At 44.5% G+C, this 26890-nt stretch overlaps 1 protein-coding gene across 5 annotated transcripts in view; it reads left to right on the top strand.

Annotated features, from left to right (window-relative positions):
- SLC6A9 (solute carrier family 6 member 9) overlaps positions 1-26890 on the top strand; it is a 195620-nt gene that overhangs the window by 132260 nt on the left and 36470 nt on the right. For all 5 annotated transcript variants that reach the window (XM_073593985.1, XM_073593987.1, XM_073593988.1 and 2 more), the window contains 2 exons: positions 19724-19880; positions 20003-20134. In XM_073593985.1, coding sequence (XP_073450086.1) covers positions 19724-19880; positions 20003-20134 — 289 coding nt within the window. The remainder of the gene's footprint in view (positions 1-19723; positions 19881-20002; positions 20135-26890) is intronic.

Below are 26890 nucleotides of genomic sequence, written 5' to 3' on the forward strand. Positions count from 1 at the left end.
AACTGTACCCGCTTTCAATGGAGCCGGTTCACATAAATGCGGGCCAATTGCGGTGCAAATTTTAAAAGGGTCCAGTGTGTTTTTCAGTCTGGTTCAGGGAGTACTCTGGCTTCAACTTTTGGTTGACCACAAAGAGAAAAGGTATACCCATCTTCAGCTGGTGCTTGCCGCTCTCTGGAGCCGTGCTCCCCAGGTGGGTCAGGATAGAGTCCCTTTCTTTATAATAGAAGGACCATTGACACACCTTTATCTACCTTTAGTGGATGTTCACATGCACTTTTTTTTTGCATTTTGTTTTTTTGAAACCAAAAGACAGTGGTATCCTCGGATTAAGGTTCTGGTTCTTCAAAAGACGTGCAATAATCTAAATTAACCAATACACAAACATTGATATCAAACTCAAATTGTATAACTGAGCTTGAAACAAGGTTATGTTTTGTATAGAACCTCCATTCAATCAGAGTGACCACTTTCATTAACAGAGGAACACCCAGACCATAAGCCAGCTGCACGTTCCAGGTATAACCCTCGTAGGTGAAGTCTTAATAATACTGTAGGAGGCTCCACATCGGTGGTGATCTGATGCAGCCAATGTTTGGTGTATTGGCAGCTACACCAGTTATTCCTTTTGCAGGTAAAATGTGTTCTACAGTATATGGGAATCGGACCTAGTTGAGCTTGTTGAACGTCCCATTCCAAGCCATGGCCATTGATATGGGATTTTTCCCATTTGTGGATATAGCATTCAACAAGAGTTTGTAGGGTGTTTGTAGGCCTTTGTGCCCATTTGTAAAAGTCAAGAACTGATGTTGGATAAGAAGACTTGTTTTCAATTCGCTTTCCAATTCATCCCAAAGGTGTTCAGTAGGGTTGAGGTCAGGGCCCTGTACAGGACACGCGAGTTCCTCCACACAAAACCGGTCAAACCATGTCTTTATGGAGCTGACTCTACTCTTCATATAGGGTTGGCTTTTTTTCTGGCCAACCATTCTCCACTTATCTGGAAAGAGTTTCCACAAGATGTTATAGAATGTCCTGGCTCACTATTAGCGTTTCAATTCATCTAAAAGTATTCAATAGGGGTTGAGGTCAGGGCTATGTGCAGGACACTTGAGTTCCCCCACACCAGACTGGTCAAACCATGTCTTTATGGAGTTGCTCCCCTTTGTGGCTTTAACCTTCTTCAGTCTCCTTGGAAGGCTTTCCATAAGATTTTGGAGTTTGTCTCCTGGAATGTTACGCCCATTTGTGGGGTCAGGAACTATTGTTGGGTGAGTGCAGTGTTGGATGTGCAGGATACTCTGTGGGTATTTGTCCCAATTCACCCAAAGAGATTTCAAGTCGAGGTCAGGTACTGATGTTGGATGAGAAGACACGGTTTGTGTGCCACGCGTTGGACACCAAGAAACAGACCTAGCTCTCCATTAGCGTTCCAATTCATCCCAAAGATGTTCAGTAGGGTTATGGTCAGGGCATTGTGCAGGACATGCAAGGTCTTACACACCAAATTGGTCAAACCATGTCTTTATAGACCTGGACCCCCTTTGCGGCTTTAAACATTCTCCACTCTTCTGGGAAGGATTTCCACATCATTTTGGAGGGTGTCTGTGGGAATTTGTGCCCATTCAGGTCAGGAACTAATGCTGGATGAGAAGACCTGACTCACACATTGGGCACCAAAAGAAAAGACCTGGCTTGAAGTCAACATTCCAATTCATCCCAAAGGTGTTCAGTAGGGTTGAGGTCAGGGCTCTGTGCAGGACACTCCAGTTCCTCCACACCAAACTGGTCATCCATGTCTTTATGGAGTTAGCTTTGTACACAGGGGCACAGTCATGGTGGAACAGAAAAGGGTCTTCACGAAACTGTTACCACAAGGCTGGAAGAGCACAGTTGTCTACAATTCTACAATTGTCTACAATGTCTTTGTATGATGGAGTATTAACAGGATCCTTCACTGGAAACACCTGAACTCCAAAATGTTAGGGGTTCTTCCTTTACTTTTAGCCATGGAGTGGAAGTTCAGACTTAACTTGGTGTATGTTTGGTCCATGTCACTCGTTCAGAAAGGTTTGAGTCCAGAGATAGCCAAGCAACTAGTGTCTTCAGAAGGAGATGAGCAATGGCTGCTCTCTGCTTTTATCACAGTTTAGCTTTCCTTTTATTATCTAATTGTCACCTTCCATATCAGTCCTTCAAGTTCTGAGAGTCTAAATTTGCCACATATGCTCACCCTTGGCAAGTAAGACCTCTGAGGTTTGATAGCTTCACACATTTGGGCTGTATTGTTAAAGAAATAATAGAATTTAAAAAATTCAGTGCTAGTTGGACTTTGACTTATCGGTGCTCTTGCGATTACAACCTTATGATAATCCAGACCTTTGTCTAGAAAATCCAAGGCCGGTCTCTATAAGACCTGATCAGTCCAGTATATGGACCTGGGGGTTCACAAATCAAGATTGGTTACTCCAAAGTCCTCCCATTAAATTTACAGGTCAGCTCCGTATTTGGAAGAAAAACGTAACCACAAAATCAGCCATGAGATCTGCCAGTTTGGTGATTTGATGTTGTATAATTGATAAGGTTTCCATTAATGGGTTCTATTTACTGTTGGGTGTTATTTCCTAAAAAAAATAGAAAACATTAACTTCAACGGTTACAACCCGGAATCTGTATCGTTATCACTCTGATCCACACATGGCCCATGTTCATCTATAAGACTAACTGGATGATGATGTTCTCAGAAGACTTCTCTCTGTAGACAGCTCGGTGTCCTCTCCATCATTCCTCACATGGAAGGAGAAAATCAGATATTTCCTATTTTCTCCTGAATTGTTCTCACCAGATGCCTTGTCATCCATTTTGCAGCATTTTCTAGACCTGACAAAATCTACGAATGTGAGAAAAGGTATTGGAGTAATTCACACTGACATGAGGAGCTGAGGGGTGGAAACAAAACGTCCTTCAATGTGGGTGGTCTGACCTGCATGCCTCACATAAACTCAATGTATCTAAAGCACGTCAGTGTACCATGTGTCAATGCGTTTATTCTGGTGTGAATGAGCCCCTTCAGTCACCCCCTCCCCCATCTCGCATCTCACTCTCCCACTTATTTTTCCTCTACCCACCTTCCCAATCTCACTCTCCCAAACATTTTACTCTCCCCCTCTCATAATCTCATATCCCCACCATCTTTACCCCACCTCCCATCATCCCCATCTCACTGTCCCCGCCATTTTTACCTCCACCCCCAAACTTCCCATCTTACTACCCCACCATCTTTACCTCTTCCCAACCCCCCCATATTACTCTCCCCACCATTCTTTATCCCTACCCCCCCAATCTCCCCATCTCACTCTCCCCCACCATCTTTAACCCCCCCCCCAATCTCCCCATCGCATTCTCCCCACCATCTCTACCCCGCCGATCTCCCCATCTCACTCTCCCACCATCTTTACCCCCCATCTCCCCATCTCATTCTCCCCACCATCTTTACCCCCCATCTCCCCATCTCATTCTCCCCACCATCTTTACCCCCCCAAATCTCCCATCTATCTACCATCGTTACCCCCCCCAATCTCCCCATCTCACTCTCCCCACCATCTCTACCCCCCCAATCCCCCATCTCACTTTCCCCACCATCCTTACCCCCCCCCCCCCCAATTTCCACATCTCACTCTCCCCACTATCTTTACCCCCCTAATTTCCACATCTCACTCTCCCCGCCATCTTTACCCCCCCAATCTCCCCATCTCATTCTCCCCACCATCTTTAACCCCCCCAATCTCCCCATCTCATTCTCCCCACCATCTTTACCCCCCCAAATCTCCCCATCTATCCACCATCTTTGCCCACCCTCAATCTCACCTTCTCACTCTCCCCATCATCTTTACCCCCCCCCCCCCAATTTCCACATCTCACTCTCCCCACCATCTTTACCCCCCCCCCAAATCTCCCCATCTCACTCTCCCCACCATCTTTACCCCCCCAATCTCCCCTTCTCACTCTCCCCATCATCTTTACCCCCCCCCCAATCACTCCATCTCACTCTCCCCATTATCTTTACCCCCCCTCCCCGTCTCACGCCCACTATCATCTTTACCTCTCCTCCACCCCCAATCTCCCCATCTCACCCTCCCCACCATCTTTACCCCCCCAAATCTCCCCATCTATCCACCATCTTTACCCCCCCAATCTCCCCATCTCACTCTCCCCACCATCTCTCCCCCCCCCCCAATTTCCACATCTCACTCTCCCCGCCATCTTTACCCCCCCCCCCATCTCCCCATCTCACTCTCCCCACCATCTCTACCCCCCCAATCCCCCATCCCACTTTTACCACCATACTTAACCCCCCCCCCCCAATTTCCACATCTCACACTCCCCACTATCTTTACCCCCCCCAATTTCCACATCTCACTCTCCCCACCATCTTTACCCCCCCCAATTTCCGCATCTCACTCTCCCCACCATCTTTACCCCCCAAATCTCCCCATCTATCCACCATCTTTACCCCCCAATCTCCCCTTCTCACTCTCCCCATCATCTTTACCCCCCCAATCTCCCCATCTCACTCTCCCCATCATCTTTCCCCCCCCCTCTCCCCTTCTCACACCCACCATCATCTTTACCTCTCCTCCACCCCCATCTCCCCATCTCACCCTCCCCACCATCTTTACCCCCCCCCCCCCCTGCCTCCCTTTCTCACTCTCCTTCCTCCGTTTTGCTCCTTTTCTTCTCCCTCTCCCCTTTGCCTCAGAGCTGGGTACTAAAAAAAAACTGCATACCCCCCAATAGCTCTTCACCTTTCGCTTTCCCCCTCATCTCTCTCTCTCTTTCTGTATATACGATCATCGGGAGACACTCATTTCCCCATTGCTGAGGTCAGTCACACGATTCCCAATCACATCATCACGCTCGGTTGGTCAGTACTGGGGTGCCAGCTGCCCTCCCTCACCCAGCGCCAGCCCCACCACTAATAGATGGATAGAAAGAACAGCCTGGAGAGGCTCGCCGTGGCACAGAAGTTGTTGATCTTTTGCTATGAATGAACGATCGTGTGATTTCTAATCTGTGAGAAAAGCTCCAAAACTTCTTATCACCAGAAAAATAAATGATAAAAATGTTCATAGAGAATTACAAAATTCCGATCAATTTCTGAAGTTCCATCAACAGAAAAGATCTCTGTGATGGGAATCGCTGGTTCTTCATCGTGGGATCCGGTGATCTCTGTCACCCATTCATTGTGGGATCCGGTGATCTCTGTCACCCATTCATCGTGGGATCTGGTGATCTCTGTCACCCATTCATTGTGGGATCTGGTGATCTCTGTCACCCATTCATTGTGGGATCCGGTGATCTCTGTCACCCATTCATCGTGGGATCCGGTGATCTCTGTCACCCATTCATTGTGGGATCCGGTGATCTCTGTCACCCATTCATTGTGGGATCCGGTGATCTCTGTCACCCATTCATTGTGGGATCCGGTAATCTCTGTCACCCATTCATTGTGGGATCTGGTGATCTCTGTCACCCATTCATTGTGGGATCCGGTGATCTCTGTCACCCATTCATTGTGGGATCTGGTGACCTCTTTCACCCATTCATCGTGGGATCCGGTGACCTCTGTCACCCATTCATCGTGGGATCCGGTGATCTCTGTCACCCATTCATTGTGGGATCTGGTGATCTCTGTCACTCATTCATCGTGGGATCCGGTGATCTCTGTCACCCATTCATTGTGGGATCCTGTGATCTCTGTCACCCATTCATTGTGGGATCCAGGGATCTCTGTCACCCATTCATTGTGGGATCCAGGGATCTCTGTCACCCATTCATTGTGGGATCCGTGGATCTCTGTCACCCATTCATTGTGGGATCCAGTAATCTCTGTCACCCATTCATTGTGGGATCCTGTGATCTCTGTCACCCATTCATTGTGGGATCCAGGGATCTCTGTCACCCATTCATTGTGGGATCCAGGGATCTCTGTCACCCATTTATTGTGGGATCCGTGGATCTCTGTCACCCATTCATTGTGGGATCCAGTAATCTCTGTCACCCATTCATTGTGGGATCCGGGGATCTCTGTCACCCATTCATTGTGGGATCCGGTGATCTCTGTCACCCATTCATTGTGGGATCCAGTAATCTCTGTCACCCATTCATTGTCGGATCCAGGGATCTCTGTCACCCATTCATTGTGGGATCCAGTAATCTCTGTCACCCATTCATTGTGGGATCCAGTAATCTCTGTCACCCATTCATTGTGGGATCCAGTAATCTCTGTCACCCATTCATTGTGGGATCCAGTAATCTTTGTCACCCATTCATTGTGGGATCCAGGGATCTCTGTCACCTATTTATTGTGGGATCCGTGGATCTCTGTCACCCATTCATTGTGGGATCCAGTGATCTCTGTCACCCATTCATTGTGGGATCCAGTGATCTCTGTCACCCATTCATTGTGGGATCCAGGGATCTCTGTCACCCATTCATTGTGGGATCCAGGGATCTCTGTCACCCATTCATTGTGGGATCCAGTGATCTCTGTCACCCATTCATTGTGGGATCCGGGGATCTCTGTCACCCATTCATTGTGGGTTCCGGTGATCTCTGTCATCCATTTATTGTGGGTTCCGGTGATCTCTGTCACCCATTTATTGTGGAATCTGATGATCTCTGTCACCCATTCATTGTGGGATTCGGGATCTCTGTCGCCCATTCATTGTGGGATCCGGTGATCTCTGTCACCCATTCATTGTGGGATCCGGTATTCTCTGTCACCCATTCATCGTGGGATCCAGTGATCTGTGTCACCCATTTATTGTGGGATCTGGGGATCTCTGGCACCCCCATGTTACATATATATGAGATCCGAGGTCATTGTTTTTATACCCAGGAGTCTCAGGAACCGAGTCTCATAAGTCCAGGCTTCATATATGTAGAGCATTCATGGAGCCATTTATATCCATCTCCTCCTAGAAGAGCTCACAGTCCAACGTCCCCAACATGGCCTCTTATTATTTAAAGGACACCAAGGAGTATGAGGGCAAATCAATATAAACATAAAGATAATAAACTACCAGCCGCTCCCAAACTTTTTAACCCAGAGGAACCCTTTTCAGATCTTGGGGGACATCCATCAAAGGTGCATAGGAAGAATGTTCCTTACATTGGTGATCAGTGAGAAGAATGTTCCTTACATTGGTGATCAGTGAGAAGAATGTCCCTTACATTGGTGATCAGTGAGAAGAATGTTCCTTACATTGGTGATCAGTGAGAAGAATGTTCCTTACATTGGTGATCAGTGAGAAGAATGTTCCTTACATTGGTGAACAGTGAGAAGAATGTTCCTTACATTGGTGATCAGTGAGAAGAATGTTCCTTACATTGGTGATCAGTGAGAAGAATGTTCCTTACATTGGTGATCGGTGAGAAGAATGTTCCTTACATTGGTGATCAGTGAGAAGAATGTTCCTTACATTGGTGATCAGTGAGAAGAATGCTCCTTACATTGGTGATCAGTGAGAAGAATGTTCCTTACATTGGTGATCAGTGAGAAGAATGTTCCTTACATTGGTGATCAGTGAGAAGAATGTTCCTTACATTGGTGATCAGTGAGAAGAATGTTCCTTACATTGGTGATCAGTGGGAAGAATGTTCCTTATATTGGTGATCAGTGAGAAGAATGTTCCTTACATTGGTGATCAGTGAGATGAATGTTCCTTGCATTGGTGATCAGTGAGAAGAATGTTCTTTACATTGGTGATCAGTGGGAAGAATGTTCCTTACATTGGTGATCAGTGAGAAGAATGTTCCTTACATTGGTGATCAGTGAGATGAATGTTCCTTACATTGGTGATCAGTGAGAAGAATGTTCCTTACATTGGTGATCAGTGAGAAGAATGTTCCTTACATTGGTGATCAGTGAGAAGAATGTTCCTTACATTGGTGATCAGTGAGAAGAATGTTCCTTACATTGGTGATCAGTGAGAAGAATGTTCCTTACATTGGTGGTCAGTGGGAAGAATGTTCCTTACATTGGTGGTCAGTGGGAAGAACACTTGCAAATAACAAAAAGACCATTGGAGCTGTGCTCTTGACTCTGCCAGTTGTCCTCAGGACCATTAAATGAGAGGTCAATCAGCCACTGGTCAAGGATCCCCTATCTACCACAGGAGGAACTGGTTGGGAATGGCTGCTCTATACAAAGGAACAATTAAACTCAGGATTTCAGCGCTACAATGTAACAATGATTTTGATACAGATTTCCATGGCTACTCCTTGGGCTCATTTTCTGATTTTTTTTTTTTTAGATAATACTTTTCTACATGAAGCCAACTGCAATCATGGTGAGGTCAGGTCTTGTGTGGCTTGTGGAGGTCAGATCTTGTGTGGCCCTAGGGTTGCCACCTCATCCCTTTAAAACCCAACACGTATGAATTACATAGGTTCTGAGGCTAATTTAATGCAGATAAAGCACCAAGTGAGTTTAATTACCACCTTAATCAGCCACAGAACCTGTATAATTAATATGTGTTGGGTTTTAAATGGATGAGGTGGCAACTCTATGTGGCCCTTGGAGGTCAGGTCTTGTGTGGTCCCTGGAGGTTAGGTCTTGTGTGGACCATGGAGGTTGGGCCTTGTGTGGTCCTTGGAGGTCAGGTCTTGTGTGGCCCCTAAAGGTCAGACCTTGTGTGGCCCCTGGAGCTCAGGTCTTGTGTGGCCCCCTGGAGGTCGGGGCTGGTGGTGTGAAGTTTGGCAGCCTCCAATGCTTCTCATAAGCGCCGTCCTCAGAATGAGCCCCAGGGATGTACTCTTCATGGACGCGGAGGGCTAAAGGGTTAAATGGAAGTGATTTTCAGCAGCTTGAACTCTCAGCAGATGGGGGGGGGGTGTAACTGGCCGTCACATCCCAGCCGCTCGCATCAGTAATTAAATGACATGGTTAGGCGCACACAGACTCCTGATGCCAGCACCCTGCAGACCTGAGCAAAATCATTCCCGACATCTCGCCATTTGTGGACGACTCGCAACAGTTGTTGGTAGTCAGCTTTCCGCTCATGTGAGCGCTGGAGGGGCGAGGAGGGGAGATATGGGGGTCATTCACTAAAGTCTCCGCTAACTCCGATCCTTCATTGTGGGAATCTCACCCCTGTCCACTAGGGGGGGGAATCTAATGGGATCTGTGGAGGATCTCTGGGACCTGTGGAGGGTTCAGATGCAACTTTCTTCTCTTTTTCATCTTCTTGTTATTACCTTTCTAGCGGTCAATCGTGTTCTAGGAATCCATCATGGCCAATCATTTTCTGATATCTTTAATATTCTCCCTCTTTGTTACCAAATTCGTAATTTAGGAAGATTTTTTCGGATTTCTGTGGTAAGGTCTTCTAAGGATATGTGTTCCCCTCTATGAACCCATTGGGGATGGAAGTTTATCTGAGCTTTTACCGATTGGGGGGCGTGGCGATTTGGAAATTGTGAGCGAAATTTCCTGCGATTCTGCCTGTGATTCCATTTTGCGTGCCAATCGCTGCAAAACACGCAATGTGCGTTTGGGTGCCGTTCGTTCAAAACGGCACCCCGAATGTGGTGTGATTTTGCTGCAGTTGTGAATCGTGTGGCAATTGCGTCAAAATGCACCTTGAAAAATCGTGTAAAACTTGTTGCCCAGAAAGCTTTTTTTTTTTCCTTGGGGCGGAAACTGGCGTAGGGCAGTGAATGGTGGGCGACACGCGGAGTCATGTGAAAATGGCTACGCAAAAAAATCACAAGCAGAAACACAAGTTCCCGCTACGCAAAGTTTGAATATTAGCCTGACATCTAACTTAGGATCCATGTACCTCCATCCTATCCATGTACCTCCATCCTATCCATGTACCTCCGTCCTATCCATGTACCTCCGTCCTATCCATGTACCACCGTCCTATCCATGTACCTCCATCCTATCCATGTACCTCCATTCTATCCATGTACCTCCGTCCTATCCATGTACCTCCGTCCTATCCATGTACCACCGTCCTATCCATGTACCTCCATCCTATCCATGTACCTCCGTCCTATCCATGTACCTCCGTCCTATCCATGTACCACCGTCCTATCCATGTACCTCCATTCTATCCATGTACCTCCGTCCTATCCATGTACCTCCATCCTATCCATGTACCTCCATTCTATCCATGTACCTCCGTCCTATCCATGTACCTCCGTCCTATCCATGTACCTCCGTCCTATCCATGTACCTCCGTCCTATCCATGTACCTCCGTCCTATCCATGTACCTCCATTCTATCCATGTACCTCCATCCTATCCATGTACCTCCGTCCTATCCATGTACCTCCGTCCTATCCATGTACCTCCATTCTATCCATGTACCTCCATCCTATCCATGTACCTCCGTCCTATCTGTGTACCTCCGTCCTATCTATGTACCTCCATTCTATCCATGTACCTCCATCCTATCCATGTACCACCGTCCTATCCATGTACCACCGTCCTATCCATGTACCTCCGTCCTATCCATGTACCTCTGTCCCATCCATGTACCTCTGTCCTATCCATGTACCTCCGTCCTATCCATGTACCTCCATCCTATCCATGTACCTCCGTCCTATCTGTGTACCTCCATTCTATCCATGTACCTCCATCCTATCCATGTACCTCCATCCTATCTATGTACCTTCCTATCCATGTATCTCCATCCTATCCATGTATCTCCATCCTATCCATGTACCTCCATCCTATCCATGTACCTCAGTCCTATCCATGTACCTCTGTCCTATCCATGTACCACCGTCCTATCCATGTACCACCGTCCTATCCATGTACCTCCATCCTATCCATGTACCTCCATCCTATCCATGTACCTCCATCCTATCCGTGTACCTCCATCCTATCCGTGTACCTCCATCCTATCCGTGTACCTCCATCCTATCCATGTACCTCCGTCCTATCCATGTACCTCCGTCCTATCCATGTACCTCCGTCCTATCCATGTACCTCCGTCCTATCCATGTATCTCTGTCCTATCCATGTATCTCTGTCCTATCAATGACATAAATTCGGAAAAGGTTCCTACTCAGAATGTCCCCATTCCCCATAATTTGGTTCAACTATTTTTCCAAAAATGTTTCTCTTTTCTGTTACCTTTCTGATTCCATTGCGTCCTTCTAGTGTCGCTCACTCTACTGCTCCAAGAATACCTGGAAAACGTTGCTGGGGGGGATTTTAAGGGATGTGCCGGATTCATTTTGCACCTTCTTTATAAAGACTTAGACATTGGCCCCATCTATATTTCCCATACTGCACCACAAGCTTGAAAAGTTGAATTTTGCAGTACAGACAGTTCTTCCTGCAGGCGTTTCATCCAGCCGGCCTGGGCTGTGTGTGTGTGTGATGGGGGAAGGACGCAGAGATACACGCCGCCATTTGGCCAGAGATTGTGATTAGTGTTGTGTTGTCCCTGGCAGTACCAGTGCCCAGATGGCATCGCTAAGGGCTCTGTCAGTCTAGAATAACAAGACATCAGTGGATGTGGAGCGCCCCCCTCTGTCCGTCTCTGCTAAACCTACAAGACACGGTAATCGTCTGCAGGAAACAAAACTGCTATACAGTGGGGGGAAATAATAATTGTCTCCACTGCAGATTGTGTAAGTTTTGCCCCCTTACAAAGAAATGAAGGGTCTATAATTTTTTATCATAGGTGTATTTTATATGATAGAGACAGAATATCAACCAAAAATCCAGAAAATCACACAATACAAATGTTATAAATGGAGTTGCAGTTCAGTGAGTAAAATAAGTATTTGATCCCCAAGCAAAACATGACTTAGTAGTTGGTGGAGAAACCCATGTTGGAGATCACAGAGGTCAGATGTTTCTTGTAGGTGGTGATCAGGTTTGCACACATCTCAGGAGGGATTTTGGTCCACTCTTCTTTACAGATCTTCTCTAAATCCTTAAGGTTTCTTGGCTGTCTTTTGGCAACTCAAAGTTTCAGCTCCCTCCATAAATTTTCTGTAGGATTAAGGTCTGGAGACTGGCTAGGCCACTCCATCACCTTTAGCCCGGGTTCACACCTATGCGAATTAGAGGTGCGTTTCCGCACCTCTAATTCGCATAGCAGGAGAATGTGACTGGCTCCCTATGGAGCCAGTTCACATATCTCTGGGGCGGCTGCGGTGCGCACTGCACAAAAACGCTGTGCGTCTTTGGCTGCGTTTCAGGGCCGAATTCAGGCATAGAATCGGCCCTGATTCGTCCCTGAAACGGTGAACAGGGACGCACAGCGCTCCTGTGCGATCCGCAGCCCGTTGTGGTGTAAACCCGGGCTTAATGTGCTTCTTCTTGAGCCCCTCCTTTGTTCCCTTGGAGGTATGTTTTAGGTCATTGTCATGCTGGAAGACCCATCCATGACCCATCTTCAGTTTTCTGGCTGAGGGAAGAAGGTTCTCATCCAAGATCTTACAATACATGGCCCCGTCCATTGACCCCTCAATACGGCAAAGTCGGCCTGAACCTTTATCAGAGAAACAGCCCCAAATCATCATGTTTCCACCTCCTTGCTTGACTGTAGGGATGGTGTTCTTGGGGTCATAGTCAGCATTTTTCTTCCTCCAAACACGGCGAGTCGAGATGGACTTATGTCTTTTTTCATCCTCACCTACTATGTAATGCCAAAGAGCTGAATTTTGGTCTCCTCTGACCACAGAACTTTCTCCCAATCCTTCTCTGAATCATTTAGATGTTGATTGGTAGACTTCAGACGTTCCTCTACATGTGTCTTCCTGAGGAGGAGGACCTTGCGGGAGCTGCAGGATTTCAATCCATGGTGGTGTATTGTGTTACCAATGGTTTGTTTGGTGACTGTGGTCCCAACTGCCTTGAGATCCTTCACAAGCTCCTCCCGTGTAGTTCTGGGCTGATCCTTCACTTTTCCCATGACCATCCTCACCCCATGAGGGGAAATCTTCCATGGAGCTCCAGACCCTCTGGTCTCCAGAATGGAGTCTGAGCTCCCAGGATGCACCTGTTTTTATTTTCTTAGACTGAAGGATAATGGGAGCTTCATTAAAGCTGGACAGATTTTGCAATTCAGTAAATTTACCACCATCTCCATCTTGTGGTCAAATCTGATATTGCAGGCAGAAGAAGGCCATGTTATTTCTGGCACTTTTTGTTTCAGGTCGGGTTCAAGCATGTGAGACGGTGGGTTCATGCCCGGGGGTCTGGTGTGTTCCTGTACACCGGTTCAGGTGCGATTTAGGTCAGAATTTTAGCCCAAACTCGCACTGGAACTGGACCCAAAGACGCACCGGACCCTTCTGGAACCTGGACCGCAGCCACCCCCAGGACATGTGTGAACCGGCTCCATTGAGAGATGAACATACTTGTCTGTCATGTGAATTGGATGCGGAGAAACCCTCATCCCATTCGCATGTCTGTGTACCCGGCCTAAAAGTTTAAATCAGTATTTTTTGCTAGAAAATTACTTACAACCCTCAAAAAGTACATTATACAGATCCTAGGAAATAAAATGGCGATCGTTGCAATTTTTTATTTCACATGGTATTTGCGCAGCAGTTTTGCAATTGCAATAAAAAAAAAAATACACTTTAATCAATATAAAAAAAGATGAAAGATGCAAGCAGGAAAGTCAGTGCTCCTACCCATACATCACATAGATAGCAGAGCTCCCGTGTGCTCGATCCACAGTCGCTGGCCGAGTAGAGGAATGTAGGAAAGATGATCCGCACTCCAGTTGTTGCTCCTAAATTTTTTTATTGAAAAGCCACAGTGTAAACGCAGATAAAATCAGCTGACGCGTTTCAGACTATAAGGCCTTAGTCATAACCACTATGGTTATGGTTATGGTTATGACTAAGGCCTTATAGTCTGAAACACATCAACTGGTTTTGCCTGAGTTTTACACTGTGGCTTTTCAATAAAAAAATTTTTAAGAGTAACAACCAGAGTACCAATCGTCTTTCCTACATAATGTGACAGATGATGTTACGCCGAGTAAATAGATACCTAACATGTAACTTTAAAATTGTGCACACTCGTGGAATGGCGACAAACTTTGGCACTTAAAAATCTCCTTGGGTGGTGCTTTAAATGCCTTTACAGGTTACAGAGGAAGTCTAGCGCTAGAATTATTGCTCTCGCTCTGATGTTCACGGTGATAACTCACATGTGTGACTTGAATACTGTTAACATATTATTATTATTATTATTATTATATATACATGATTTATATAGTGCCAACACTTTATGCAGCGCTTTACAATGTAGAGGTATTCTGTTACCATATGAAGTATCCGCATTCCGTCAGTGTAACTTTTATATTTTGTTCGGAATAAAGTCGTTGTATCATTTTTATTATATATACTCTTTTTATGTATATTGCCTTCAAAGTCCCATGGAAAATGTATATATTGTAATCTCGTACAGCGATGATATACATTGTATATACTTTCCTTATTTTCAGAGGTAAAGTGGGGGGCCGGGTACTCCCCCATTTTATACAAATGGACGCATTTAATGAATAATTCTTATTATAAGTAAGTCGTATCCGCCGCTCAGAATCTTCCACCGGCCTGGCTTCAGCAGTAGGATTTATATATTATTATTATTATTATATAGGATCTGCTTATTATTATTTAGGATTTATATATTATTATTATTATTATTATATAGGATTTATATATTATTATTATGTAGGATATATATTATTATTATTATTATTATTATTATTATTATTATTATGTAGGATTTATATATTATTATTATTATTATTATTAATGATTTATATATTATCATTATGTAGGATTTATATATTATTATATAAGATTTATAGATTATTTATTATTATTATTCAGGATTTATATAGCGCCAATGGTTTGGGCAGACAGTACAGTTGCAATACAATTTAATACAGGGGGAATCAGAGATTATTATTATATTATTATTAGAAATAAGAATATTTTACATTTAAAAATATGAAGTGACATTTCTATCATTAGATGATAGTAGTCCAGTGACATGAAATACGTTATTTAAATGAATTATTTACTTTTTTTATTTCTTATTATCATTTATGATAATTCTTGGTTGATCGCTGACATTGTGGATCCCCCCAGATTTTCTCGGGGTCGGTCCCGGGGGGCTCCAGTGATCGGTGCACCACGGACAGAGATAATTATCTTGTAGCCGTGATTATAGGAATACCGGAGATCAATAATGAATGTGATGTGCGGAGCGGCAGATAATAATCACTCGATGAGTCGTGGATTCATCTATGTGATAAATAACGGGAATCCGATTTCTTTACATTTTATTAGAACCAATAGGAAGAGGAAATAAGCGTGAGAAAGGAAGAGGCTGAACAGGGGTCCAATGGGCATACTGGGACTTGTAGTTATACAGAAGATAGGGGGTCCAATGGGCATGCTGAGACTTGTAGTTATACAGAAGATAGGGGGTCCAATGGGCATGCTGGGACTTGTAGTTATACAGAAGATAGGGGGTCCAATGGGCATGCTGGGACTTGTAGTTATACAGAAGATAGGGGGTCCAATGGGCATGCTGAGACTTGTAGTTATACAGAAGATAGGGGGTCCAATGGGCATGCTGAGACTTGTAGTTATACAGAAGATAGGGGGTCCAATGGGCATGCTGGGACTTGTAGTTATACAGAAGATAGGGGGTCCAATGGGCATGCTGGGACTTGTAGTTATACAGACAGTAGGGGGTCCAGTGGGCATGCTGGGACTTGTAGTTATGCAGAAGATAGGGGGTCCAATGGGCATGCTGGGACTTGTAGTTATACAGACAGTAGAGACACCAGGAATCTTCTGTTGTCCGGTGGAGATGGACGGTCATATGAGGTTCCTGTCATATGAGGTCCCTGAGCGCCCCCCCCCCCCCCCCCCCAGCTCCAGGATGCCGGCGCTGCAAAGGGCTGACCGCCAGAAGTGTGATATTATATATACTACAGTTGTGTAAAAAAGTATTTGCCCCCTTCCTGATTTTTTTTTTTTTGCATATTTGTCACCCTTAAATGACTTTTTAAATGATAATTGTCCAAACCTGCCTGGCTTTATGTGAAAAAGTAATTGCCCCCCTAAACTTAATAACTGGTTGGGCCACCCTTGGCGGCATCAACTGCAATCAAGCGTTTGCGATAACTGGCAATGATTCTGTCACATCGCTGTGGAGGGATTTTGGCGCATTCTTCTTTGCAGAATTGTTTTCATTCAGCCACATTGGAGGGTTTCCCAGCATGGACAGCCTGTATAAGGTCATGTCACAGCATCTCAATGGGATTTAAGTCCGAGCTTTGACTAGGCCACTCCAAAACTTAAATTTTGCTTTGTTTGAACCATTTGGAGGTGGACTTGCTGTTGTGTTTCGGATCTTTGTCCTACTGGATAACCCAAGTTAGCCTGAGGTCAGGAACTGATGGCCGGACATTCTCCTTTAGTATTTTCTGGTAGAGCTCAGAATTCATGGTTCCATCAATTATGGTAAGTCGTCCAGCCCCAGACCATCCCCCTACCACCACCATGTCTGACTGTTGGGATGATGTTCTTGTTATGAAATGCTATATTCGTTTTATGTCAGATGTAACATGACGCACCCCTTCCAAAAAGTTACATTTTTGTCTTATCAGTCCACAGAATATTTGCCTAAAAGTCTTGGAGATAATCAAGATGTTTTTTTGGTAAGTGTGAGATGAACCTTTGTGTTCTGTTTGGTCAGCGGTGGCTTTGACCTTGGAACTCTCCCTTGGATGCGATTTTTGCCCGGTCTCTTTCTTATTGTTGAGTCATGAACACTGACCTTACCTGAGGGAAGTGAGGTCTGCAGGTCTTTGGATGTTGTTCTGGGTTCTTTTATGACCTCCTGGATGAGTCCTCGTTGAGCTCTTGGAGTAATTTTTGTAGACCGGCCACTCCTGGGAAGGTTTTTCCATTGTTTATATCTTGTTGGTTGTGTTAGCTGCTTGTTTCTTCTCTGGCAGCGCAGAATTATTTTGTACATAATACTCCTGGGAAGGTTCACCACTGTTCCAAGTGATCTCCATTTGTGGATTACGGTTCTCCCCCTTGGATCACTGGAGTTCCAAAGCCTTAGAAATGGCTTTGAAGCCCTTCCTGGACCGATACGTGTACATTACTTTGTTTCTAATCTGTTCTTGAATTTGTTTAAATTGTGGCATGACGTGTGGCTTTTTGTGATCGGTTCACGTGCTTCACTTTGTCAGACAGCTTCTATTTATGCAATTTCTTGATTCAACAGGTCTGGCAGTAATCAGGCCCGGGTGTGGCAAATGAAATTTAACTCAACTTTCCAAAAAATTGTGGTTAATCACAGTTCATTCATGATTCAGCATGAGAGGGGGCAATTACTTTTTCACATAGGGCCAGGCAGGTTTGAACCGCTTTTTTCCCTTAATAAATGAAATAATAATTTAAAAACTGCATCTTGTATTTCCTCTGGTTATCTTTGTGTATTATTAAAATGTGTTTGATGATCTGAATCATTTAAGTGTGAGAAAATGCAAAGAAAAAAATAATCAGGAAGGGGAAAATTTTGTGATATTGTGTGATATTATATATACTGCGTTATGTTGTATACACTCCCCAGAAACTTTATTAGGTACACCTTGCTAGTAGCGGGTTGGACCCCCTTTATTAGGTCCCCCTTGCTAGTAAAGGGTTGGACCCCCTTTATTAGGACCCCTTGCTATTAGCGGGTTGGACCCCCTTTATTAGGTCCCCCTTGCTAGTAGCGGGTTGGACCCCCTTTATTAGGTCCCCCTTGCTAGTAAAGGGTTGGACCCCCTTTATTAGGACCCCTTGCTAGTAGAGGGTTGGACCCCCTTTATTAGGTCCCCCTTGCTAGACCTGGGTTGGTTCCCCTTTATTAGGTCCCCCTTGCTAGTAGCGGGTTGGACCCCCTTTATTAGGTCCCCCTTGCTAGTAGCAGGTTGGTCCCCCTTTATTAGGTCCCCCTTGCTAGTAACGGGTTGGTCCCCCTTGCTAGTAGCAGGTTGGTCCCCCTTTATTAGGACCCCCTTGCTAGTAGCAGGTTGGTCCCCCTTTATTAGGTCCCCCTTGCTAGTAGCAGGTTGGTCCCCCTTTATTAGGTCCCCCTTGCTAGTAGCAGGTTGGTCCCCCTTTATTAGGTCCCCCTTGCTAGTAGCGGGTTGGTCCCCCTTTATTAGGTCCCCTTTGCTAGTAGCGGGTTGGTCCCCCTTTATTAGGTCCCCCTTGCTAGTAGCGGGTTGGTCCCCCTTTATTAGGTCCCCCTTGCTAGTAGCGGGTTGGTCCCCCTTGCTAGTAGCGGATTGGACCCCCTTTATTAGGTCCCCCTTGCTAGTAGCAGGTTGGTCCCCCTTTATTAGGTCCCCCTTGCTAGTAGCGGGTTGGACCCCCTTTATTAGGTCCCCCTTGCTAGTAGCAGGTTGGTCCCCCTTTATTAGGTCCCCCTTGCTAGTAGCAGGTTGGTCCCCCTTTATTAGGTCCCCCTTGCTAGTAGCGGGTTGGTCCCCCTTTATTAGGTCCCCTTTGCTAGTAGCAGGTTGGTCCCACTTTATTAGGTCCCCCTTGCTAGTAGCGGGTTGGACCCCCTTTGGCCTTCATTCTTGGTGGCATAGAAACAACAAGGTGTTGGAAACGTTCCTCAGAGATTTTGCTCCATAATGACCTGATAACATCACACAGTTTCTGCAGATAACAACTTTAAACAAATCCGAAACAAATTTATTCAAATTTGAAAATGAATTTGATTTGGAAATGGAAACATACAGTAAGTTATAAAAGTGAAATAAGACGATGACTTAGGCTGCTTTATAGAATAGAATGAAATTGAACAGACCAGAATATTAAAGAATAGAATAAAACAGAAAAGAATAGAACAGAAAATAAATGAATAAATAAAACAGAGTAAAATATAGAAAAAACAGAATAGAATAGCGTGTAAAAGAAGAGAAAATAAAAGAATAGAATAGAAAAAAATTGTATGGAACAGAAAAGTATAGCATAAAACAGAATAGAATATAAAATAATAGAATAACAGAATATAATTGAAACTAAAAAAATTTAAAAAATCAAATAAATAAAAATACAGACTAAAAAATAAAAGAATAGAATGAGAATAAACCAGAATAAAATAGAATAAAACAGAATAGAAAAGAAAGGAATATAATATAAAAGAATAGACTAAAACAGAAAAGAATAGAAAATAAAATAAAAGAATAGAATAGAAAATATATGACTAGATTAGAATACAATACAATAGAACGAATAGAGCTGTCTTCTGAAAATCAAATTTTGAATCAACTTGAAAATAACAAATATAGGAAACAAATCTGAATATGCAAAATTAATTCTGAAAATGATTTATTCTAACACAACAAAACCAAAATGATTAACTTAACGAATGAATCCGAAATGAAGCGGAACACGTTTTTCCATTTTGCATCTTTTAGTTTAGCTTCAAATGTCTTTATTGCTATTACTTGCTGACGGCGATGTGAGCTGCAGCCAATGGCGTTCCAGCACTCGAGCAGTAAAAGGAAGAACTACCCCTAGAGCCAGGAAATGTGTTCGCCCCCCCCCCCCCCGATGAAGGAGCAGTTGACCCCTGAAACGCGTCGGTCACGCTCCTGCTGCTGTACAGAATGAAGCTGACACGCAATGTCTTCTCTCCCCAGAATGGCGCTGTGCCCGGAGAAGTCACAAAGAGAGACGAGAATTTGAAGAGAGGAAATTGGGGGAACCAGATAGAGTTTGTCCTGACCAGCGTGGGGTACGCCGTCGGTTTGGGGAATGTCTGGAGATTCCCGTATCTCTGCTATAGAAATGGAGGCGGTAAGTCACATGACAGCACCGTGTGTATGGAATGAAATCCATCCACTGAAATCATTCTATTAATGCTCTTACTGGAGAGAATCCCTCCGCCTGCCTTTTGTAATCACTTCCTCTCTCCTCAGGAGCCTTCATGTTCCCGTACTTCATCATGCTGATCTTCTGTGGCATCCCGCTGTTCTTTATGGAGCTCTCATTCGGACAATTTGCCAGTCAGGGGTGCCTCGGGGTGTGGAGGATCAGCCCCATGTTTAAAGGTAAGAGGACCTGTCACCGCACACAGGAGAAAAGAACCAGCAACTAATCCTGAGCCACATCCATAGTCTGTATTAGTCCCCCCCCATATAGTACAGTCCTATATAGTACAGTCCTGTATAGTACAGTCCTGAATATAGTACAGTCCCGTATAGTACAGTCCTATATAGTACAGTCCTGTATAGTACAGTCCTCTATAGTACAGTCCTGTATAGTACAGTCCTCTATAGTACAGTCCCATATAGTACAGTCCTGTATATAGTACAGTCCCGTATAGTACAGTCCTGTATAGTACAGTCCCGTATAGTACAGTCCTGTATAGTACAGTCCTGTATATAGTACAGTCCCGTATAGTACAGTCCTGTATAGTACAGTCCTGTATATAGTACAGTCCCGTATAGTACAGTCCTGTATAGTACAGTCCTGTATATAGTACAGTCCCGTATAGTACAGTCCCATATAGTACCGTCCCGTATAGCACAGTCCTATATAGTACAGTCCTGTATATAGTACAGTCCCATATAGTACAGTCCCGTATAGTACAGTCCTGTATATAGTACAGTCCTCTATAGCAGTGGTCATCAACCCTGTCCTCAGGACCCACTAACAGGCCAGGTTTGCAAGATAACTGAAATACATCACAGGTGAGATCATTCGCTGCTGAGTGATTGCCGTATTCTAGTCTGCATCTCCCCAAGGTAATACATAAAACCTGGCCTGTTAGTGGGCCCTGAGGACAGGGTTGATGACCACTGCTCTATAGTACAGTCCCATATAGTACAGTCCTATATATAGTGTAGTCCCGTATAGTACAGTCCTATATAGTACAGTGAGTCCTGAATAGTACAGTCCCATATAGTACAGTCCCGTATAGTACAGTCCTATATATAGTACAGTCCCATATAGTACAGTCCTGTATAGTACAGTCCCGTATAGTACAGTCCCGTATAGTACAGTCCTATATATAGTACATTCCTATATATAGTACAGTCCCGTATAGTACAGTCCCGTATAGTACAGTCCTATATATAGTACATTCCTATATATAGTACAGTCCCGTATAGTACAGTCCCGTATAGTACAGTCCCGTATAGTACAGTCCCGTATAGTACAGTGCTATATAGTACAGTGAGTCCCGTATAGTACAGTGCTATATAGTACAGTGAGTCCCGTATAGTACAGTGCTATATAGTACAGTGAGTCCCGTATAGTACAGTCCCATATAGTACAGTGCCGTATAGTACAGTCCTGTCCCCTACCCAGAATCCTTCATTCCACAGGGTGCAGTTTTGTAGCAAAAAGATAAAATGAACACTGCGTTCAAAATACTGAAATACAGACACTGAACACGCCTGGAGCATACATGTGCGTTGTTAGGCGTGTTTGACGTGCGTTTAATGGGTGTAAAAAAATGCTCCTCAAACGCACTATTCATGTTAACAATTCACCCCACACAGCGGACTTTTCTTTGTTGTAGACAATTGTGTGCAATTCCTTTCCTTCAGAAAATGTTTTTTAACAAATTTTGATAAATTCGTTAATTCGGAAATATCTGAATTAACTAAAAACCCGTTTTAACAAATTTTTTTGTGAATATTCATAAATTCAAATATTCGGAAATTTCGAAATTCGAAAATCCAAAGACCCAAAAATTCAAAATAATAACTAATAATAACTTAACTATTAAATTTTAGGTATTGAAATTTCCTTTCAAATTTGGCTGTTATTGACGTAACGAATACGAATTTATCCGAAGTTATGAATTAATAATAATAAATAATAATAACAACTTTTTATTATTATTATTAATGTTTAATTTGTTCTGTTCCATTTGTTTAGATACGGCATTCTGATTTCAGGTAATTCATTATTTCGGATAAATTCGTATTCGTTATGTTGACTGACAGCCAAATTTGAAGGGAAATTCCAATATTAGTTATTCTTTTGAATTTTTGGATTTTCTTTCTTATTTTCGAATTTACAAATTGCGATCAAGAATGACCTGAAAAACGCAAAAAAAACAAAACAACCCCCGAATGATACGAAAACGAACACATTTTTCGGCAAGGCCTGACATGCCGCAAACGTGTGTCGGCGCATTTATGACGCATTACCATAGACATGAATGGAAGGAAATGAGACGCTTCTACTCCCTCCAAGTACTACACACAGCCATTTGCATCACATTAGGCCAAAAATAAATAGACAGGTGTCTGGGGTGCGTTTTTAACCACTACAGCTCCGGAAGATTTACCCCCCCCTCCTTCATGACCAGGCCATTTTTTTGCAATACGGCACTGCGTCACTTTAACTGACAATTGCGCGGTCGTGCGACGCTGTACCCAAATAAAATTGATGTCCTTTTTTTCCCTTTATGCGCTATGAACAAAAAATAAGAGTGAGAATTTTGAAAAGAATAAACAATATTTTATACATTCTGCTATAAAACAGCTGATAAAAAAATGTAAAAAAATATCAAATTTCTTCATCAATTTATCCCAATATGTATTCTGCTCCATATTTTTGGTTAAAAAAAAAAATCCCAATAAGCGTATATTGATTGGTTTGCACAAAAGTTATATATAGCGTCTACAAACTATGGATTTTTTTTATGGCATTTAAATTTTTTTAATTTTTTTTTACTAGTAATGGCAGCGATCAGCGATTTTTAGCGGGACTTCGACATTGCGGCGGACAGATCGCACAACTGACTGACACTTTTTGGGGACCAGTGACAATAATACAGTGATCAGTGCAAAAAAAATGCACTGTCACTGTACTAATGGCACTGGTTGGGAAAGGGTTAACATCAAGGGCGATCGAAGGGTTAAATGTGTGCCTAGGGATTGCTTTCTAACTTTGTGGGGGGTGGACTGACTGGAGGAACAGAGAGATTTGTGTTCCTGATTAGCAGGAAGATAAGATCTCTTTCTTCCTCTCTGACAGTCCGCTGTTCTGCCTCTCCAGCGAACGATCGTCGGGTCCCGACGGCCATCGCAGCTGCCGGACCTACTGATTGGCTCCTGCTGTGTCCAATCACAGTGGGCACACCCCCCCGGTGGCAACAACAGAAATCACATACAGGTCTGTGATTTTGAGCTTAAAGCGGAAGTAAACCCGTCCATAAAAGTTACATTTACGGCACGTGCCGGAAATGTAACACTCCCATTGGTTGTGCTCTCAACCAAACTGTCAAACCATCCAATGGCCGGTGTCATCACTGATCACATGTGCAGCATCATGGCAATTGTATATTAAACAGAGGCAAAGATGGTGAAATGAAGGGATATCACAAACTCCTCCCATGTAGATAAGTATCACAGACTCCTGCCATATACATAAGTATCACAGGCTCCTCCCATGTACTTAAGTATCACAGGCTCCTCCCATGTACTTAAGTATCACAGGCTCCTCTCATGTACATAAGTATCACAGGCTCCTCCCATGTACATAAGTATCACAGGCTCCTCCCATGTACATAAGTATCACAGGCTCCTCCCATGTACATAAGTATCGCAGGCTCCTCCCATGTACATAAGTATCACAGGCTCCTCCCATGTACATAAGTATCACAGACTCCTCCCATGTACATAAGTATCGCAGGCTCCTCTCATGTACATAAGTATCACAGGCTCCTCCCATGTACATAAGTATCACAGGCTCCTCTCATGTACATAAGTATCACAGGCTCCTCCCATGTACATAAGTATCACAGACTCCTCCCATGTACATAAGTATCACAGGCTCCTCTCATGTACATAAGTATCACAGGCTCCTCCCATGTACATAAGTATCACAGACTCCTCCCACGTACATAAGTATCACAGGCTCCTCCCATGTACATAAGTATCACAGGCTCCTCCCACGTACATAAGTATCACAGGCTCCTCCCATGTACATAAGTATCACAGACTCCTCCCACGTACATAAGTATCACAGGCTCCTCCCATGTACATAAGTATCACAGGCTCCTCCCATGTACATAAGTATCACAGGCTCCTCCCATGTACATAAGTATCACAGGCTCCTTCCATGTACATAAGTATCACAGACTCCTCCCATGTACATAAGTATCACAGGCTCCTCCCATGTACATAAGTATCACAGGCTCCTCCCATGTACATAAGTATCACAGACTCCTCCCATGTACATAAGTATCACAGGCTCCTCCCATGTACATAAGTATCACAGGCTCCTTCCATGTACATAAGTATCACAGACTCCTCCCACGTACATAAGTATCACAGGCTCCTCTCATGTACATAAGTATCACAGGCTCCTCCCATGTACATAAGTATCACAGGCTCCTCTCATGTACATAAGTATCACAGGCTCCTCCCATGTACATAAGTATCACAGGCTCCTCCCATGTACATAAGTATCACAGGCTCCTTCCATGTACATAAGTATCACAGACTCCTCCCACGTACATAAGTATCACAGGCTCCTCTCATGTACATAAGTATCACAGGCTCCTCCCATGTACATAAGTATCACAGGCTCCTCTCATGTACATAAGTATCACAGGCTCCTCCCATGTACATAAGTATCACAGACTCCTCCCATGTACATAAGTATCACAGGCTCCTCCCATGTACATAAGTATCACAGGCTCCTCCCATGTACTTAAGTATCACAGGCTCCTCCCATGTACTTAAGTATCACAGGCTCCTCTCATGTACATAAGTATCACAGGCTCCTCCCATGTACATAAGTATCACAGGCTCCTCCCATGTACATAAGTATCACAGGCTCCTCTCATGTACATAAGTATCACAGGCTCCTCCCATGTACATAAGTATCACAGGCTCCTCCCATGTACATAAGTATCACAGGCTCCTCTCATGTACATAAGTATCACAGACTCCTCCCATGTACAGAAGTATCACAGACTCCTCCCATGTATATAAGTATCACAGACTCCTCCCATGTACATAAGTATCACAGGCTCCTCCCATGTACATAAGTATCACAGGCTCCTCCCATGTACATAAGTATCACAGGCTCCTCTCATGTACATAAGTATCACAGACTCCTCCCATGTACATAAGTATCACAGGCTCCTCCCATGTACATAAGTATCACAGGCTCCTCCCATGTACATAAGTATCACAGGCTCCTCCCATGTACATAAGTATCACAGGCTCCTCCCATGTACATAAGTATCACAGGCTCCTCCCATGTACATAAGTATCACAGGCTCCTCTCATGTACATAAGTATCACAGACTCCTCCCATGTACATAAGTATCACAGGCTCCTCCCATGTACATAAGTATCACAGGCTCCTCCCATGTACATAAGTATCACAGGCTCCTCCCATGTACATAAGTATCACAGGCTCCTCCCATGCACATAAGTATCACAGGCTCCTCCCATGTACATAAGTATCACAGGCTCCTCCCATGTACGAGTATCACAGACTCCTCCCATGTACATAAGTATCACAGGCTCCTCCCATGTACGAGTATCACAGGCTCCTCCCATGTACATAAGTATCACCAGGACATATTCAGCAGGAACGCGGGGGAACGCAGTTCCGGCACCTCCAGCTCTGAATGTATGTAATGGCAAGGGGTGCTGGGGTGTACTGGAGGGTCTATTGATGTTGGCTGCTGGGGGATCCATTGTTGCTGGAGGGGATATATTTTTACAGGGGGAGAGTCTGTTGTTGCTGGGGAGGTCAGTTGTCGCTGGTGGGGGATCTATTGTTGCTGGGGGACACTTATGCTACTGGGAGACTATCGTTTCTGGGAGACATCTACTGTTGAGGGAGAGGTCTATTGTTGCTAGCTGTTCAGAATCTATTGTTGCTGGGGGTGCTCCATTGTTGCTGGCTACAGGGGATCTATTTTACTTCCTATCATTTTCAACAAATTACATACAAATTGATACTTGATTCGGTATCCATTACTGAGAGATGGGTAGGGGGTGGAACCAAGGAATGGTGCTCGGAGGTGGGACCAAGGAATGGTGCTCGGAACTGGGACCAAGGAATGGTGCTCGGAGGTGGGTAGGGAGCAGAACCAAGGAATGGTGCGCGGATGTGGGTAGGGGTGGAACCAAGGAATGGTGCTCGGAGGTGGGTAGGGAGCAGAACCAAGGAATGGTGCGCGGATGTGGGTAGGGGTGGAACCAAGGAATGGTGCTCGGAGGTGGGTAGGGAGCAGAACCAAGGAATGGTGCGCGGATGTGGGTAGGGGGTGGACACAAGAGGTGACCCGGAAGGAGGAAGTTCCTGCACCTACTCTCTGAGAAAAAAAGCCCTGAGTATCACAGACTCCTCCCATGTACATAAGTATCACAGACTCCTCCCATGTACATAAGTATCACAGGCTCCTCCCATGTACATAAGTATCACAGGCTCCTCCCATGTACATAATTATCACAGACTCCTCCCATGTACATATGTATCACAGGCTCCTCCCATGTACATAAGCATCACAGGCTCCTCCCATGTACATAAGTATCACAGGCTCCTCCCATGTACATAAGTATCACAGACTCCTCCCATGTACAGAAGTATCACAGGCTCCTCCCATGTACAGAAGTATCACAGGCTCCTCCCATGTACAGAAGTATCACAGGCTCCTCCCATGTACATACATATCACAGGCTCCTCCCATATACTTAAGTATCACAGGCTTTGCTCAATACTTTGGTGAAGCTCCTTTGGCACCAATTAGAGCCTCAAGTCTTGTTGAGTATGATGCTACAAGCTTGGCACTCCTATTTTTGGGCAGTTTCTCCCATTCTTCT

Source organism: Aquarana catesbeiana, linkage group LG07 (genome assembly GCF_042186555.1).
Source record: "Aquarana catesbeiana isolate 2022-GZ linkage group LG07, ASM4218655v1, whole genome shotgun sequence".
In the NCBI taxonomy this organism is placed as follows: Eukaryota; Metazoa; Chordata; class Amphibia; order Anura; family Ranidae; genus Aquarana; species Aquarana catesbeiana.